The sequence below is a fragment of the Erinaceus europaeus genome, chromosome 15 (assembly GCF_950295315.1).
Source record: "Erinaceus europaeus chromosome 15, mEriEur2.1, whole genome shotgun sequence".
Classification (NCBI taxonomy): domain Eukaryota; kingdom Metazoa; phylum Chordata; class Mammalia; order Eulipotyphla; family Erinaceidae; genus Erinaceus; species Erinaceus europaeus.
The window spans coordinates 320,374-340,312 of NC_080176.1; the positions used below are offsets into that span (position 1 = coordinate 320,374).

The following is a 19,939-nucleotide window of genomic DNA, read 5'->3' on the forward strand; positions in this document are numbered from 1 at the left end:
CTGCTCCCTCACACTCACCGGCAGCCACAGAGGGAGCAGAGGCTCCATGCTGAGTGACCCTCCACTGTGTGACCCCAACTGCTCCCTCACACTCACCGGCAGCCACAGAGGGAGCAGAGGCTCCATGCTGAATGACCCTCCACTGTGTGACCCCAACTGCTCCCTCACACTCACCGGCAGCCACCGAGGGAGCAGAGGCTCCATGCTGAGTGACCCTCCACTGTGTGACCCCAACTGCTCCCTCAGACTCACCAGCAGCCACAGAGGGAGCAGAGGCTCCATGCTGAGTGACCCTCCACTGTGTGACCCCAACTGCTCCCTCACACTCACCGGCAGCCACAGGAGGGAGCAGAGGCTCCATGCTGAGTGACCCTCCACTGTGTGACCCCAACTGCTCCCTCACACTCACCGGCAGCCACAGGAGGGAGCAGAGGCTCCATAATGAGTGACCCTCCACTGTGTGACCCCAACTATTCCCTCACACTCACCGGCAGCCACCGAGGAAGCAGAGGCTCCATGCTGAGTGACCCTCCACTGTGTGACCCCAACTATTCCCTCACACTCACCGGCAGCCACCGAGGGAGCAGAGGCTCCATGCTGAGTGACCCTCCACTGTGTGACCCCAACTGCTCCCTCACACTCACCGGCAGCCACCGAGGGAGCAGAGGCTCCATGCTGAGTGACCCTCCACTGTGTGACCCCAACTGCTCCCTCACACTCACCAGCAGCCACAGAGGGAGCAGAGGCTCCATGCTGAGTGACCCTCCACTGTGTGACCCCAACTGCTCCCTCACACTCACCGGCAGCCACCGAGGGAGCAGAGGCTCCATGCTGAGTGACCCTCCACTGTGTGACCCCTACTGCTCCCTCACACTCACCGGCAGCCACCGAGGGAGCAGAGGCTCCATGCTGAGTGACCCTCCACTGTGTGACCCCAACTGCTCCCTCACACTCACCGGCAGCCACAGGAGGGAGCAGAGGCTCCATGCTGAGTGACCCTCCACTGTGTGACCCCAACTGCTCCCTCACACTCACCGGCAGCCACAGGAGGGAGCAGAGGCTCCATGCTGAGTGACCCTCCACTGTGTGACCCCAACTGCTCCCTCACACTCACCGGCAGCCACAGGAGGGAGCAGAGGCTCCATGCTGAGTGACCCTCCACTGTGTGATCCCAACTGCTCCCTCACACTCACCGGCCATCAGCTGAGCTCTGATGGGCTCACTCCAGGGGTCAAGATATCTTTTCTGTGCCACTTCTCTTCCCCTCAGAGGATCCCACGTAACAAAATACTGCCCCACCCCCAAGCAGTTCAGTCTACAGAGGGTTCTTCGTGCCCCAACACCTCACCTCCAAAAAGTAGTGCCACCTGCTCAGGTCATCTCTCTAACCATGGCACAGCATCCTCTCCTTTCTTGCCAGCCAGCCAGGGGCCCCAGCAGACAGTCCACCTCTCCGTCCAGAATGGTCTCTCCTAAGGACACACTGTCTGCCATCTGTCTTCTGCACTCACTGTCCACATCTTAAAAACCAAACACCAAGACCCTGAGGAAAAAGTGCTGGGCTACAGTGACAACACACAGTCAAGTCCAGGGCTGACTGGTGTCGAGCGACCCCGTCACTGTGATGCCTCAGTTTCCTTCTCCGGCCAAGAGACAATTCATCCAGGGGCTGCTAAGAACAGAATCTAATGAGCTGTGAAACTCCTGCAGGCGTAGGTGTGTTTGTCTGTCTCTGTGTACAGTGTGTCTGTCTGACAGAGAGACAGTGGGGGGACAGACTCCTGAGGCACTGCTCTACTATGTGAGGGTGTGTGTCTGTTTCTGTGTACAGTGTGTCCGTCTGACAGAGAGACAGTGGGGGGACAGACTCCTGAGGCACTGCTCTACTATGTGAGGGTGTGTGTCTGTCTCTGTGTGCAGTGTGTCTATCTGACAGAGAGACAGTGGGGGGAGAGACACCTGAGGCACTGCTCTACTATGTGAGGGTGTGTGTCTGTCTCTGTGTACAGGGTGTCTGTCTGACAGAGACAGTGGGGGGAGAGACACCTGAGGCACTGCTCTACTATGTGAGGGTGTGTGTCTGTCTCTGTGTACAGGGTGTCCGTCTGACAGAGAGACAGTGGGGGGACAGACTCCTGAGGCACTGCTCTACTATGTGAGGGTGTGTGTCTGTTTCTGTGTACAGTGTGTCCGTCTGACAGAGAGACAGTGGGGGGACAGACTCCTGAGGCACTGCTCTACTATGTGAGGGTGTGTGTCTGTCTCTGTGTGCAATGTGTCTATCTGACAGAGAGACAGTGGGGGGAGAGACACCTGAGGCACTGCTCTACTATGTGAGGGTGTGTGTCTGTCTCTGTGTACAGGGTGTCTGTCTGACAGAGACAGTGGGGGGACAGACACCTGAGGCACTGCTCTACTATGTGAGGGTGTGTGTCTGTCTCTGTGTACAGGGTGTCCGTGTGACAGAGACAGTGGGGGGGACAGACACCTGAGGCACTGCTCTACTATGTGAGGGTGTGTGTCTGTCTCTGTGTACAGTGTGTCTGACAGAGAGACAATTTGTGGTTGAGAGTCCCTTGCTGGTGTGGAGCCGGGGTCTCTAACCGGGATCTTTATGCCGGACCTTGCACTTTGCGCCCCCTGCACTTAACCCGCTGCGCTACACCTGACTCCCAAGACTGGAATTTTCAAGTAGCCTGACCAGGGAATTCCACAGAGCCATGAGACTCACCCATTACAAACTGGCATGCTGGGCATAAGGATCCTGGTTCGAGCCCCCAGCTCCCCATCTGCAGGGGAGTCGCTTCACAGGCGGTGAAGCAGGTCTGCAGGTGTCTGTCTTTATCTCCCCCTCTGTCTTCCTCTGCTCTCTCCATTTCTCTCTGCATATCCAACAACAACAACTACAATAATAATAATAAAAATGGCAACAAAAGGGAATATTTAAAAAAAAGAAGAAAGAAACTGGCATGCTGGAGCAAGTGGTACATCCGATAAAGCACAGGCGCTACAAGTGCTCAGGGACCCAGGGTTCAAGCCCCCAGTCCTTATCTGCTTCGGGGATGCTTCAGAAGCAGTGAAGCAGTGCTGCGGGTGGCTCACTTCTCTCCCCTCTATTTCCCATTCCCTCTCAATTTCTGTCTTAATCAAAATAAGAAAATTAAAATAGAAAAAAAGAAGCAGGGAGGAAGGAAACTGACATGTTTGAGACCTTTAATTTAGTACTCCAAAATTACGTATAAAAAAGGGGAAGCCATGGGGTAAAATTATAAATTAGGCAAAAAGTAACAAGATGGTCGGTCTCCTGTTTATTCTTCTGCAGGTGACAACTAACGGTGATTAACCTAACTCTGGTTGTTGTTGTTGTTTTTAAATTTTTTTGTATTTATTCCCATTTGTTGCCCTTGTTGTTTTATTGTTGTAGTTATTATTGTTGTTGTTGTCGTTGTCGGATAGGACAGAGAGAAATGGAGAGAGGAGGGGAAGACAGAGAGGGGGAGAGAAAGATACCTGCAGACCTGCTTCACCGCTTGTGAAGTGACTCCCCTGAAGGTGGGGAGTCAGGGGCTCAAACCGGGATCCTTACACCGGTCGTTGCGCTTTGTGCCTCCTGCACTTAACCTGCTGCGCTACCGCCCGACTCCCAGCTCTGGTTGTTTTACTGTGAGCATTTCACAATCCTTTCCTCAAAATTACAATGTCTCTCCAATGGACTACACTGAAGAAATGACACTGTGTGGTTTCCCCTACAGTTCTTCCTCTTGACTGGAAAATGGTGAGCCTGGGGTACAAAGTGCAGTGTGGTGACACACACAGACGTCTAGAGGTCAAGGCCCTTGGCAGCCCGTTTCGTATTCAACTGCATAGACCGCAGAGGGTTAAGAACAGAAAGCTGTAATTCTGCCTGAACACACTTCCCCCCCACCAGGGCTTTATGCCTGCAGATATGCCCGACAGACCTTTTTAGATCGAGGGTAAGAGACAGAGGGGGCGGGGGACGGGCAGTAGCGCAGCGGTTAAGTGCACATGTGGCGCAAAGCGCAAGGACCGGCGTAAGGATCCCGGTTCGAGCCCCCGGCTCCCCACCTGCAGGGAAGTCGCTTCACAGGCCGTGAAGCAGGTCTGCAGGAGTCTGTGTTTCTCTCCTCCTCTCTGTCTTCCCCTTCTCCGTTTCTCTCTGTCCTATCCAACAACAACGACATCAATAACAGAAACAATAATAACTACAACGATAAAACTACCAGGGCAACAAAAGGGAAAAAATGGCCTCCAGGAGCAGTGGATTCGTGGTGCAGGCACCGAGCCCCAGCAATGACCCTGGAGGCGGAAAAAAAAAAAAAAAAAAGAGAGAGAGACAGAGAGACGGGAGAGATGGAAAGATACCACCACTGGTGAACCTTCCCCTTTGCATGGAGGTCCCATGTGGTGGCGGAAGACTCAAACGCAGCTCCTGTAACATGGAACATTGTGCATGACAGGTGAGCTCCTCCCAGCCCTCTGCCTATCTCCTGGAGCTCTTCTCCAGAGGCGGCAGTGAGTCAGCACGCAGGTCCTATGGTACAGCCTTAGCGGTCTTCTCAAACAGCTATGGTGGCAGGATGGTCTAGCAAGTGGAGCACTGGAACTGCCCACGGAACATCTGGGCTCTCCCCTGCACCACATTAAGTCAGAGCAGTACTCTCCTGTTTGCCTGTTCTGTTGTTTTGTCAGAGCACTGCTTAGCTCTGGTTTATGGTGGTGTGGGGGACTGAACCTGGGAGCCTCAGGCATGAGAGTTTGTTTACATAACCTTGATGCTATCTCCTCCATCATCTTTCTTAAGTAACGCATGAAGAAGCAAATAAAAGTCATATCCCAACCCCTGCTCTCCACTGTCTCATCACCTCCTAACTCCCTTTGTAGCACTCATTTGAAATCACCTTATATATCTGTCTCCTACAGCTGCCAGACAAACCAACACTGGCCGGGTGGCTTACAGCAACAGGAATCTGTTCTCTCACAGTTCCTGAGACCCCAAGTCTAAGTTAGGGTGGGGGCAGGGCTATGTGCTCTCCGCAGCCTCAAGGGAAGGCGGCTTCTGAGCTGCTCTCCCCCCCTTGTGAATCCAGGCAGCCTGGGTTTGGGCCTCCACCTGGGACCTTCCCTGTCTCTCTGCACACCGCTCTCCTAGAGACAGCAGCCTCAACTTCAGATCTCGCGCTCGGCTCAGCATGATTTATCTGGAGGTCCTTAACTAGCAACACCTGCAAAGGCCACGTCTAAATACACGTCTAAATAAGCTCACATTCTGTCTGGGTGGAAACACAACTGAAGCCCTAAGCCCTGCTTTCCTGTTTGATGTCCAGGTCTACACTGAAACTCCATGAAGAAAGAGGTGGTGCTACTTTTTGGCCCCGCGTTGCCAGCTCAGAGTGCCTGACAAAATGGGCACTAGTGAGCAGAAAGCTAAGTCAGTCACTCTGTCGAGTTTACAGTTCAGTGAAGAACAGCACATGCTACTTGCCTGGTGATAACCTGGTTCAGAATGCATATTTTGGGAGTCGGGCGGTGGCGCAGTGGGTTAAGCGCACGTGGCACAAAGCGCAGGGACCGGCGTAAGGATCCCGGTTCGAGCCCCCGGCTCCCCACCTGCAGGGGAGTCGCTTCACGGGCGGTGAAGCAGGTCTGCAGGTGTCTATCTTTCTCTCCCCTCTCTCTCTGTCTTCCCCTCCTCTCTCCATTTCTCTCTGTCCTATCCAACAACAAAGCAACGTCAACAATGGCAATAATAACTGCAACGAGGCTGCAACAACTAGGGCAACAAAAAGGGGCAAAAATGGCCTCCAGGAGCGGTGGATTCATGGTGCAGGCACCGAGCCCAGCAATCACCCTGGAGGAAAAAAAAAAAAAAAAAATCTAAAAAAAACAGAATGCATGTTTTAAATTCCAGTCCAGGACGGACAGACTTCAGTGCCTGCTCTAGCGGGAAGGCTGAGAACAGGCTACGTGCAGGCGGCCAGGAAAGCATCCCAGCTCTTCCTAAGCCAACGCCATCGACAGTGCAGCTGCGTTTAGCAGCTCGTGTGCACGCCCTCCAGTGGCCATGACAACAGCTGCCTGGGTGTGCTTTCACTGGAGACATTTTAAACCATTTCGTTCAGAGTGCTATCAAACTGGGAACTGGCAGGAAAAGTATCTAGTTATTTGTTTAACATTCAAAACAGGTATTTACTGACAGGCACTGCAGGGCTTTCTCAAAAATGTTCAGCTTTCCTGTCACCTGGCCACCTACCAGATGCTGTCTTCCTCACCCCACATCAATACAGAGCACTCCGGCCTACCCAACTGCTAGGAGCACATGAATGGGCGTATGCTAAAATCACTGCTCTTAAACAGACACGCTACTGAAATCTGTGGAAATATTTTCAATATTTTGGCTGCAGGTACAAGTGTTCTAAATAATACTACTGGGGCCAAGGAGATAAAGGAGCAGTAGCACACCTAGTCTGCAGGCCTGAGGTCCCAGAGGCCCCAGGTTCAATCCTGCCACCACAACATGCTAGAGCCAAGCAGGGGTCGTCTCTCCCCCCCCCCCATCTCTCTCTCTCTCATAAAAATAAATTAAGGGCTGGGGACTCGGGCGGTAGCACAGCGGTTTAAGCGCATGTGGCGCAAAGCACAAGGACCGGCGTTAAAGATCCCAGTTTGAGCCCCCGGCTCCCCACCTGCAGGGAAGTCGCCTCACAGGCGGTGAAGCAGGTCTGCAGGTGTCTGTCTTTCTCTCCCCCTCTTTGTCTTCCCCTCCTCTCTCCATTTCTCTCTGTCCTATCCAACAACAGTGACATCAACAACAACAATCATAACTACAACAATAAAACAACAAGGACAACAAAAGGGAATAAATATAATTAATTAATGAAGGGCTGGGGTGGTGTGTCCAATAGAACTCACATGCTTTCATGCACTGGCACCCAGGTCCAAGCCTCTGGTCCCCAAGTGCAGGGAGGAAGCTTCACTCATGGGGAAACAGTGCTGCAAGCATCTCTCGCCTTCTCTATCATTGTCTTTCTCTCAATTTCTCTGTCTCTATCCTAAATAAATATTCTTAAAAAGAAAATAAATTGAAATAATACTGCTGGCATTCGGTAGACAGATTATAAGGTATGAATCAGATTTCTGTGTCAAGTGCTTTAAAATACTGAAGCATTATTAACATAGAAGCTAGCAGTACCTGGTGTAGCATAGTGGTTGCTTTTACTTTTGGGGGAAGGGTAAATGCATATGGTAAGGTGTTTTCTAACGTTCCGCAGCATCCCTCCTATTTTTCTCTTTACTTCTTAAAAAAGATTAGGTAAAACTTTAAAATAAAAAAGAAGGCATCAACCAAAACCAGACTTAGTGAGTGTAACTAAAAGGTATTCAACACAACTAAACCAAAGAACTTTGGACCCTGCAAGATTTTTTTTTTCTTTTTTTTTTTACCATCTGAACGACAAAACAAAGGTTGTGTAATGTCAGCTGGGAGCTGCAGCAAGGATACTGGTAAACAGCTGCACTGTTGTTTTCACCAGCAGCAAGTCGGCACTGATTGGGACTACATCCTCCAGGCTGTCTCATCCCATTTGATTCCTCTTTCACAGCCATGAAAGGGGGACCACAAAGGTCAGCTGACCAGCCTCTCTCTCCCCGGCTACCCTCTCCTGCCAATCTGTGTGAAACCCACCTGTTGATAGTGCACTTAAGGCTTTGGGTAATTCTCAAAAAATATCTGGTGCAGGCCCCTAAGACACACAGTCAGTCTGCGCAAGCAAAGTACAGGCCAGCAGGGCTCTGCTTCCTGGCCCCGACTTATCGGCCAGCCAGGACAATATGAAAGACAAGCCTCAGCAGCACACAAACCCATCCTCCAGGCACAGAAGCAGGGAGTGCCCACTCTACTGCAAATGGAAGAACCACAGGCAGAATTAACTATGCATCAGCATGCCTCCGTAAGGAATGTGCTCAGAGGTAGTACATAAATAATATTCTTTTAAAATATAAATTGTGCATAAGGACCTGGGTTCAAGCCCTGACTCCCCATTTGCAAGGGAAATGGTTGTGACTGGTGAAGCAGTGTTGCAGGTGTCTCTCTCTTTATAATTTTTTGGTATTATCTTATTTATTTTTAATAATTTTCATTTTAAAACTATTTATTCCCTTTTGTTGCCTTTGTTGTTTTACTGTTGTAGTTATGTAGTTGATGTCGTTGTTGTTGGATAGGACAGAGAGAAATGGAGAGAAGAGGGGAAGACAGAGGGAGAGAAAGACAGACACCTGCAGACCTGCTTCACCGCCTGTGAAGTGACTCCCCTGCAGGTGGGGAGCCGGGGGCTTGAACCGGGATCCTTACGCCATTCCTTGCACTTAGCACCACTTGCACTTAACTCGCTGTGCTACCGCCCTACTCCTGCATTACCTTGTTTATTGAAAGAGACAGTCAGAAATCGAGAGGGAAAGGGGGTGACAGAGGGGAAAACATAGACACCTGCAACATTGCTTCACCACTTACAAAGCATTTCCCCTGCAGGTGGGGACTGGGGGTTCGATCCTGGGTCCCTGCGCACCATAGCATGTGCACTCAACCAGGTGCTCCACCATCTGGCCGCTGCAGATGTGGCTGTCTCTTCCTCTCCCCATTTCTCTCAATTCCTGTCAATTCTAGCCAATAAAATAAATAAGATATTAGGGAGTCGGGCTGTAGCACAGCGGGTTAAGTGCAGGTGGCGCAAAGCACAAGGACCAGCCTAAGGATCCCGGTTCAAGCCCCAGGCTCCCCACCTGCAGGAGTCGCTTCACAAACAGTGAAGCAGGTCTGCAGGTGTCTGTCTTTCTCTCCCCCCGTCTTCCCCTCCTCTCTCCATTTCTCTCTGTTCTATCCAACAACAATGACATCAAAAACAACAACAATAATAACTACAACAATAAAAACAACAAGGGCAACAAAAAGGGAAAATGAGTATTTTTTTTAAAAAGTGTTTAAAAATAAATAAATAAATAAACAAGATATTAAATAGAATTCCCTATTGTAAGTATCTTGTGATCGTAGTTATACACTGACCACAGTGAAACCATACTGATCTGTTACTATTGCTGAAGTCCATACTTTACTCCTATTTCCCCAGGCTGCTCCTAATCAAAGAATTTTTGAACCTCTGCTTCATTCAGAGTTTCTAAACATTTGTGTGTGGGTTATGCCAAGCATCAGAAGGGGGTATAGACCACGATTTACGATCTATAATTAGGAAGACTGAGTTTGAACAATAATTTCACAATCTCCTAGTTTCAGGATCCTCTGTAAGAATGGGTGTTTCACTGGAGTGTCTAAAAGAAATTGAGGTCACCAGCATAATGAATTCAGTGTAATACCGACAACTGAGAAAGTGGCTGCGGGCACACCTGGTTAAGCGCACACACTACAGCACACAAGAACCCAGGGTCAAGCCCCTGGTCCCCAACTGCAGGGGGAAAGCTCTTAAGTGGTGAAGCAGAGCTGCACATGTCTCTCTGTCTCTCCCTCTCCTCTCAATTGGTCTCTATTCAAAAAAAATTTTTTTTAAAAGATAAAAGAGAATCCTAAAGAGAGAGAGAGAGTTTAACAACATGTGCAACAGCACTTTCTTCACCCTGCCTAAACACCTGCTCTCAGAAACATTTTGCTAGGGTATCATCATCCCACAGACGGCTTATTCCCCACCCCACCCCAACATAAGGAAAGAAACCCCTTAGTAACTCGGGGAAAATACCTGATAATATAAATAAAGGGCATGAACAATGTGGCTGAATTCCAGGGACAAACAGCATTTCCAACATGACTGAAAAAAGCTGCAGATACTATCTAACTGCACATGCGCACAAGGTAAGACTCAGCCCAGTCACCAGGACTGACGTCTGGATACACAGGGCCCGGGGCCTGCTTCTCTATCAGGCGCACACCTACGGCTTCATTCTTGTTACACGCCTAAGGACCATTTCACTTCTTGTGCTGAAGTGTGACTTTATACTTGCTCCAATGAGTCTCTCTGTGTTGTCTGTGACAATTTTTAGAATTCATTCAGACTATTTTAAGTATTACACTGACTTCTCTCAGTAATAAGTTATCCTGAACACACATTGAAGGCTCTACAAAAACGATCAGAGGACGCAGACAAATATCTCATAGCAAAATTCCTTAAAGTGTCAAAGAAAGTTTCTAGAAGCCTGCAGGAACAGACAGTATTGCATGTCAATCCTTACATACTCTATGTTTACTGTGAAACAAACCAAAAGTTCCCCAACAAAAACAGGCAAGCTTTCCCAAATATTCTATTCTGCTGGGAAATTGTGCAGATGCAGTCACAGCCGCCATGCTGCCCCTCAGGGCATTGTCAATTCCCCTGGCTAGTCGGAGTGCTTTGTTTACTCCTCCCCCTTCCCATTATCCTATCGCCAACCTCGTCCAACTTTCTCCCATAAAAGCCCTTCTTCTTCCACCCCTTGCTCTCTTGCCCACTTTTCAACTCAGTGAACGGAAGGGTGCTGCGTAGAGGGAGGCGGCCATTTTGGCTAGCTCCACGTGGCCTGAACCGCTGCGCTCTCACCCAACTCTGAGGTTCCCGCACGAATAAAGAATTGTGTGAATTGTGTTCCCTCTCCGCTCTGGATCTCCTCTCCCTCTCCTCCCCATGGCAGTCGACACTATTCCCTTAAAGTTCGCTTGACTGGGGCCGGGTGGTGGCACACCTGGTTGAGCGGACATGTTACAATGCTCAAGGACCCAGGTTCGAGTCCCCAGTCCCCACCTGCAGGGGGAAAGCTTAACGAGTGGTGCAGCAGGGCTGCAGGTGTCTCTCTGTCTCTCTTCCTCTCTATCCCCCACTTTCCCTCTTGATTCCTGGCTGTCTCTATCCAATAAATGAATAAAGATAACAAAAATTTTTTTTTAAAAAATTCACTTGACCAAACCATCCCTACAATATAGTTTTTCAAGAAGCATTCATTAGTTGGGGCCCAGGAGTAACACACCTGGTTAAGCACACAGGTTACCATGTGCAAGGACCTGGGTTCAAGCCCCTGTCCCCCTGAAGGGAGGAGGCTTCACAAGTGGTGAAGGAGGTCTGTGGGAGTCTCTCCCCCTCTCTATCTTTCCCTTCCCTCTCAACTTCTGGCTGTCTCTATCCAAGAAATAAATAAGGATAATTAAAAAATTTTTCAAAGCATTCATTGGGGATTATCCACAGTATCTTTTTATCTTTTGCTACTTGCAAACCAGAAGGTATATATATGTATTTTAAAAACAGACAGACAGACAAAAACCCTTCTAATACAGCTAATACAACCCACAAAGCCTTGGGGACAGGAGGAGATATGAAAGACAGGTACCTCGTAGTTTGAGAGAAAATCTAGTAACTCTGATTGAGATGGGATGTAGAGAAGTGGTTTCATCACTCGGCGGACAAACTTCTCAATGTAAACAGCACTCATGGGGCCTTTGTATTCGATTGGTCCAAAACTAGTACCAAAAATAAAAATAATAAAAATAAAAATAATACACCATGCATTCAACCTGTAACGTATACCTAAAACCATCAACACCACAAAATGACAATGTCTTGCTTTAGGATCCCAGTTGCTTCAGAGGTATGCAGCCTTCTGGTCTCAGGAGGGCTGGAGGATAAGCACTGTAGTGGACATGGCGGGGAGGGGGGGCGGCCAACACTCTTCTCTGAGCTTCACTAGGCAGGAAAACTCAACTTCAAAACAAAAACACAGTCTTTCTAGTCTTGGGCGGGGGTCAAATACTTCTTTTAAGAAGCCAGCCAGAAAGGCAACACTGGACATTGAGAAAAAGATGGTAACTACACACTCCAGTGTCTTTCACGTCACTCTGAAATAAAGGACGACCCGTCAATTTTAAAACCCCTTGAAAGCTTCAGGCTGACAGCAGCATTGTGGGAAGGCAGGGAGTGACGGAAGAGCTCCTGTTCCCACTTGGCTGGGGCCAGGTATGCTCAGGAACGTGATCTGGTGCTGAGCAAGACCAGCACCCTTCCAGGCTGCTCAGAGTCTCACATGGCCTTTTCCAATCCTGAATACAGACACTGCTCACACACAAAGGATTGGGCTGAGGGGAAATTCAGCCACTCCATAGCATTTTTCTCTCTAAACAGAAATTGACACTAAGTTTCCTGTTAACAGCAAAGACAGAACACAGAATTCTCCAAATGCTGTGGACACAGCATTGCGACATATGGTCACAGAAATTACCACAAACATATAATGGTGAGGTCAGACAATTTTCCAGTATGCATTGTAGAATGTGATGCTGGACAAAGGAATATTACGAAAAACACACTTAGACAGTAGAATGCTACACGCACAGAATATACTATCAACAAGACTAGTAAGCGGGCTGGGAAGACAGTATAATGGTTCTGCTAATGACTTTGACACTTGAGCTTCTGAGGTCCCAAGTTCAGTCCCCAGCACCAGATAAGCCAGAGTTGGGCAGTGCACTGTTAAAAACAAACACACAGGGAGTCGAGCAGTAGTGCAGCGGGTTAAGCACAGGTGGTGCAAAGCGCAAGGACTGGCAAAAGGATCCCGGTTCGAGCCCCCAGCTCCCCACCTGCAGGGGAGTCGCTTCACACAAGCGGTGAAGCAGGTCTGCAGGTGTCTACCTTTCTCTCCCCGTCTTCCCATTTCTCTCTGTCCTATTCAACAACAACAGCAATGACAACAATAATAATAATAACAAGGGCAACAAAATGGGAAAAAATGGCCTCCAGGAGCAGTGAATTTGTAGTGCAGGCACTAAGCCCCAGCAATAACCATGGGGGGGGGGGAACACCCCCACACAAACTAGCTAACTTAGTATAACTAACGTGTTAACTAATTTAATTTTGTAAAGTACCACAAATCACCAACAATTTTTAAAGAAAGCAATTCTTAAAAAACCATCTGAGAGCATATTTTAGTGAATGAAAAAGAATCAACCAAAATGGAAACCTAATCTGCCGAGCTCTGGTCTGATGTCACAAGAGTCCTGCTGACTGATGAGAGCTGAGAAGCTTCCAGAATGCAGGCTAGGGAGGTGGTCTTGCCCATGCCCTGTGGCCATGGTCGCCGTCTGAGCTGACCAAGGCCAGCTGCACTCCAACAATGTCGAGAAGCCACAACTACTCCAGAGCTTGCTCAACTCTCCTGGTGAGTGGTTTCAATTCCTATCAGGCCAGACAACCTACCTGTGCAGCAGTGGCCTCCTACGCCCCAGTGAATAGACTCAAGGGCCAAACCTGAAAGTGCTATTGCTCTAAAGCCCTCTGTGCTGTACACTGCTCACACGCACAGCCGGAGGAACACATCTGTTCAGATGTGTGTGCAGAAGACAGAAGGCCGAAAGATCTTTATCAAGAAAAGGCTGGCCTTTGTGCCTCTAGATTTCCTTTTGCTCTCAGCACACTGGAATTTTAGGTGCTGCCATGAGCATTAGTGAGTCTGAACTGACGTAAACAAGGACGAATTCAAGAGGGAAAGATGAAGGACCAGTACTTCAAGGGGAGCACTACCCTGAGATCCTTCAACTATCAAAGGAGAGGGCTGGACCCGGTATCTCTAAATTCCCTTTCCTGTCCTTTCAATCTTTCTCTATAACCATGTGACAGAATACTGCCTGCCACATCAAGTTGAGTACACCTCTAGGAAATTGGCTTGGTTACATGGAGCTGCAAGACCCACAGATCCCACCAAGCATCTGTGTGGTTTCCAACTGTTTATTTCCAAGAGATGAAACACACGACTGGGCTGGGAAGATAGCATAATGATTATGCAAAAAGCGTTTCATGCCTGAGACACAAAAGGTCCAGGTTCAGTCTCGAGCACCACCGTAAACCAAAGCTGAGCAGTGTTCTGATAAAAAAAAAAAAAAAAAAAAAGAAAGAAAAAGAAAAAGAAATACAAACAGAACAGAATTTTAAAGTTTTAAGCACCTCACACTTGGTGGGTGGGGGAGGTACAAGAGGTGCAGGCTGGGAGATGGTTTATACTCTACCATTTAAAGGGCTGGGACCGTGGTCTGGGAGGTGGCACAGTGAATAAAGTACAGGACTCTCAAGCATGAGGTCCCAAGCTCAATCCTCGGCACCACATGTACCAGACTGATGTCTAGTTCTCTCTCTCTTCTATCTTTCTCAAGAAATAAAATCTTAAAAATAAAAAATAACAAGGGCCTGGGATCAAGCTCCCAACATCATGAAAGTGCACCACCCACCCACAGCAAGCGCTATGGCGTCTCTTCCACACCCCCCTCCATCTCTCTACTACACTACCTTAAACTGAAAAAGAGAACAAGCCTGCCAGGAGCAGTGAGACTGCACGGGTGAAAAGCCCTAGCACGGTCATGTAATCAGCCAGACGTAACGTAAGCACGTCAAAGCGACACTGAGAAAGTATTTTTAAAAGCCTGCAATTGAGTCAGGGATGCAACTCACTGGTGGATTACATGCTTATATGCGTGAGGCCCTGGGTTCAATCCCTAACGCCAAAAATAAATATAAACAAACACCCCACCTTGCGTTTCAACCTTCAAAATGAAGCAGCCCAAAGTCCACATTGCTGGCAAACAGGTGAGGGAGACAGACTCAGGATCTAGTCTCAGTTGTTCCCAAGCAAAAACTGGTCTTTTCATTTTATTTTTCTCCAGGGTTATTGCTGGGGCTTGGTGTGGCACTATGAATCCACTTCTCCTGGTGGCCATTCTTTTTCCATTTTATTGGACAAGACAGAGAGAAACTGAGAGGGATGGGGTGACAGAGAGAGAGGAAAAGAGGGAGGGAGGGAGGAAGTGGGAGACAGAGAACTGCAGACCTGCTCCACCACTTGCACAGTCCCCCTTGCAGGTGGGGAATGGGGGCTCGAACCTGGATCCTCGTGCGGGGCCTTGTGTTTAGTACTATGTGCGCTTAACCAGGTGTGCTACTGCCAGATTTATCACTGCACTGAATACCTAGAGGAGCTTCTGAGGGAAAGAACGGGACAGGAAAAGTGTGTTCTGCCCAGTCAGTATCACAGCTTCCTGAGAAACAGTACCATGTACCTGTAGCATTTCATGTCAACAACCAAGAAGTGTAATGAAATGGAGAGATTTCACAAGTGAGGGAATGAGGGCTGACGGACGTCTGTCAGATCCAGAAAGTTCAAAGAAAGGGGAAAAGCCAAGCCCCAAAGAAAAGCTCCGGCTAACCAAACCTACTCTAAGAATGACCCAATCACACAGAACAAGGTCCAGAACCCCATCTCCTACCTCCAAACCCTGCATGCAAGTCAGATGCGAGACATGCCCTCTCATGGAGTCCTCCAATCAGTGTTTCTTCTTTTATTTTATTTTAAATATTGATTTATTCCCTTTTGTTGCCCTTGTTGTTTTATTGTTGTAGTTATTACTATTATTATTGTGATCGCTGTTGGATAGGACAGAGAGAAATGGAGAGAGGAGGGAAAGACAGAGGGGGGAGAGAAAGACAGACACCTGCAGACCTGCTTCACTGCCTGTGAAGCGACTCCCCTGCAGATGGGGAGCCGGGGGCTCGAACCGGGAACCGGGATCCTTACGCCGGTCCTTGCACTTTGCACCACCTGCGCTTAGCCCGCTGCGCTACCGCCCGACTCCTATCTGTGTGTTTTTATTTTTATTTTTTTATTTATTTTCCTTTTTATTGTTTTTATTGTTGTAGTTATTATTGTTGTTGTTGATGATGTCGTTGTTGTTGGATAGGACACAGAGAAATGGAGAGGAGGGGAAGACAGAGAAGGGGAGAGAAAGACAAGACATCTGCAGCCCTGCTTCACCACTTGTGAATCGACTTCCCCTGCAGGTGGAGAGCCGGGGGCTCTGTGTGTTTTTAAACCCTGAAGCACCCATAGATCATCTGCAGTGTGTAGCCACAGTGGATCCAAGGTGCTGTCACCGCTAATGAGACGAGAGGAGCAGCAGAGGAAGGAGCCGCTCAGGAGATAGGGGCTGCTGCAAGGGGGTGCACAGTCTGGGAAGAAATAAACTCGAGTTATCCAAGCTCTATTTCTTTTATCTACATACTCTCAATTTTCTACAATGAATAGTACTTTCAAACAGAAATAAAAAGAAACATTTTCAAATTCATAAAAAGTGGAATTAGAGACTTCAAAAGTTCTTACCTCCGATGATACAGATAAATTACAGGGAAATAAAAGAAGTGTTTCTGTTTTCTGCATTTCCCCTGACTCCACCAACAGTTAATTGCCACAAACAACACCTGCAGAGGGGAAAAAAATTAAACGAAGTTTCATATAACTATAAATAACAACTGAAAACTACCAAGACTTTAAAGATAGAATTGTAGGCATATGGAACTATTTCTCACATCGAAACAGAAAACATGAAAAAAAAAGTTATATATGTACCCACACAGGTGACCCAGGAGGTGGTGCAGTGGGCAAAGCCTCACTCATGTTCATGCTTGGCACTGCATATGTCTGGCTCTCTTTTTCTCCCCCATTAATGAAGAAATACATCTTTTTAAAAGGCTGGAGGAGGGTGACTAGCACAGTGGTTTATGCAACAGACTTTGATATCTGAGGCACCAAAAGATCAAAAGGATCTAGGCTCAATTCTTGACTTCATCATAGGCAAAATATAAAATAAAAAATAAAATTGAGCCCCAGCGATAACCCAGGGTAAATAAATAAGTAAAAAAATAAATAAGTAAGTAAAAATTGCTTAGCACCAAAGAGGCTTTCCAAGTGTGAACATACTACACTGAGTTAGAGTTTCACTCGGCTAGTGAAACTGAGAATCTGAGGTAGAAAAGGTATTACCAGCAAATAAAACATGACAAATTCCGAAGGACCCTTTTTAATGGCGTAAAAACAAATCGAGGTAACAGAAAAGCCACGCCCTAAGATGCGGTGTGGACACCAGACTACACAGCAGGTGCACACCGTAAGTGGGTGCTGACAAAGAAGCGTCCTGATGTCTGCAGCTCACACTGAGTCGTGCCCCATCAGCTGGGCCAACGGTCACCACATGCACGGGGTCAGCTCTTGACCTGTCACTGCTCACACTGTGGGTGTGAACTGCCATGAGGGTCTTGCTTACATTCGTGGTTTTTGTCTGTTTGTTGGGGGCGGGGCCAGTGGCTATCCAGCCACTGGGTGAAGGACACAGCTGTGGAGTGTCTAGCCGTAGCCCTGGCCTCTGTCCACTGCATGCTGCTAGCAACCCTTCAAGGAACGACGACAGTCTCCAGATGGCCCCAAAGGTCCCCAGGGGAGGGAAGCCTCCAGCTGAGAGCCATTCAGGAGAGGGGCAGTAAGAAGGATAAACACCCAGCGGCAGCACAGCGGGTTAAGCACACGTAGTGCGAAGCGCGAGGACCGGAGTAAGGGTCCTGGTTCGAGCCCCCGGCTCCCCACCTACAGGGGAGTTCCCAGGCGGTGAAGCAGGTCTGCAGGTGTCTGTCTTTCTCTCCCCATCTTCCCCTTCTCTCTCCATTTCTCTCTGTCCTATCCAACAATGACGATACCAATAACACAACAATAAGACAACAAAGGCAACACAATGGAATAAATATTTTTTAAAAGGATAAACAAAGGTGAAAACAAGCATAACTAAGTGTTGACTGTTATATTTGAGTTACAGGCAAAGTTCCTTCACTTTTGCTACGTTTAAAAAATTTTACAAAAAAATCTCGAAAGCATGTAAGTATACAGATGAAAATGCACCTCCAGATGCTTCGTACCTTGCTCAGTGTGAACTCTTGAGGATTCCTTTCAGAGGCTGTGCATGAGAAAGACAACCAACAGGATCTTCACTTCAAGCTCACCTCTGTGTTTCACTTCCAAGTAAGGCATAATCTGCCATGGCCACTAACTGCACCAAGCAGGATGTCTCAAAAGACTGCCTACTTCCAAAAACACACCACCACTACCCCCTCCCCTTTATTTCCCTGAGAACACACAACAGAAAACTCTCCGTCTGGAAGGAGTGAGACCATCAGCTTGGGGCGGCACGATCACTCCCCCACCCCTGCACTCTTGGACCTGCTGCTGCAGCCTTGGAGCACAGCAGCGGCTCACACACTTTCTGTGTGGATCCAGCTACGGCATTTGTGTTTCTGAATTCCCTAGGAAGTAACCTCTGTGTCAACTGGGGACAGAAAGCACTGGCTGGTTCAAAGCTTCATGTAGAGCTGCTTTCCCCTAAAAAAGTCCCACCAGTGAGTCGTGCCCCTGCGACACCGGAGCCACCAACACACCCTCTTTCTCGGTCTGCATCCACGGTGGTTCCGCTGAGGTGTCCAAGGACTTCTCCTGCCCACGTCTACACAGCTGTGACTCACTCACATCCTTTTACTTCTCACCTTTAAGGTAGGATTAGTGCACTGAAGAGTCTATCTCAAAACTGTGTGACTGGGTGATTTTATCATCAAAGAGTTTCTTTTCAGGGCTTGTGTTCAACTGCAGTCCACCGGGCTGAAACACACCGCCACACAGATGACAGACTCACCTGCTGTCTGCTCCGCTCTTCGAGCACAATGGGGACATTCATTAAGTACTTGTTGAATTTAGATTTGGGCCAAGTTTTTAAAAGATCACCCGGTTCCGCTATAGATATGATAGATCAATTTCTCTTACACAAACTACCTAGCCAGCTAAGAGCTGGGGTGAGAATTTTCTGTGCCCAACCTCTAGAAGAACCCAAACCCCTCACCTGCCCCCCAGCTGAGCACAGAGCAGAAACTGCTCCCACACCTGCCTCTAGCGACTACGACCATAACTGGGAAGGCATCTTTGGAGAAGAGCGTGCAGTCCCCACAGTGCCCCTAGCAGGAGGGGAGGCGGCTCGGTGGCTCAGCGGCAGAGCTCAGGACACACGTGCAGAAGGCAGGTCGCGGGTCTGCCAGAGTGACACTGTTTTCTCTTTCTCTCTCAGTAGTGCTCCTGACCTTTACCTTGGCAAGCCAGCCGGTCAGCAGGCTACAGTGTGACCCCACGAAGAGGACTGAGGTCACTTAGTTCTCGGGGGAGCGCCAGCATTACCTGGTCAGAGAGCTGGGTGGCTGCCTGCTCGATCTCTGCCCTGGCAGTGATGGACTGCCCACACCACGGGGCATAGAAGAACAGCAGCGCCACCTCTGAGTCCCGGCGCACATGCTCGGCATGGTCCAGCTGCCCCTGGAAGAGGTCGAGAACCGGAGACCTCGAGGAGAAAAAGCTGACGGGTGGCTTTGCTGGTATTATCACATCTTTTGCTCGACTACAAAAGAGCAAACACAAACAAGGTTGTTAAGTTTATCTGCTTCTCACAACAGCTCCTAACAACAGTGAGGAAGGTGAATGAAACTTAAAAGAAGTCTTCTCTCATGGCTGTCATGCCATGAAGCCCAGGCCTCGTGCATGTGCGATACTGCTGAATAGTCAGCCCGTCCACTTTGATTCCGTATTTTCAGAGAAGAAAGGAGGGAGAGACCACTGCACTGCTCCACCATCGACTGAGTTGTCTTGGTGCAGTCCATGGTGCTCCCAAAAGGGCTTCTTTGAGATAAGAAAATGAGGGCGAGAGTAGATAGCATAATGGTTATGCAAAGAGGCTTTCTGCCTGAGGCTCTGAAGTCTGGGGTTCAATCCCCCCACATGACCATAAGCCAGAGCTGGTCAGTGCTCTGGTTAAAAGTAAATAAATAATAAATAAATAAACAGACATAAGAAAATGAGAGTGCCCAAAATATCATCCTTGAACGGAGGGGGAAAAAATCTGTACAGAGGCAACATCCGCTGAATCCAAGACCCGAACAGCACAGCGAAGCTCCTCTTACACTGCCTCCCAAGGCTGAAGGGGCACGGGGTAGGGGCAGCATAGAAGGGTCTTGGAATGGCCCACATTCTTGTCTCTGCGTCCTAAAGCTTCCAT

At 48.6% G+C, this 19,939-nt stretch overlaps 1 protein-coding gene across 10 annotated transcripts in view; it reads right to left on the reverse strand.

The window, feature by feature from the left end:
• Nucleotides 1-19,939, reverse strand: part of TXNDC11 (thioredoxin domain containing 11) — a 54,670-nt gene that overhangs the window by 26,185 nt on the left and 8,546 nt on the right. For 6 of the 10 annotated variants that reach the window (XM_060172358.1, XM_060172360.1, XM_060172357.1 and 3 more), the window contains exons 2-4: nucleotides 19,069-19,285; nucleotides 16,186-16,283; nucleotides 11,377-11,506 (exon numbers count right to left, since the gene is read on the reverse strand). The exons of 1 other annotated variant lie outside the window; for it this stretch is intronic. In XM_060172358.1, coding sequence (XP_060028341.1) covers nucleotides 11,377-11,506; nucleotides 16,186-16,283; nucleotides 19,069-19,285 — 445 coding nt within the window. The remainder of the gene's footprint in view (nucleotides 1-11,376; nucleotides 11,507-16,185; nucleotides 16,284-19,068; nucleotides 19,286-19,939) is intronic. 3 more of the 10 variants (XM_060172359.1, XM_060172354.1, XM_060172361.1) reach the window with 2 other exon arrangements.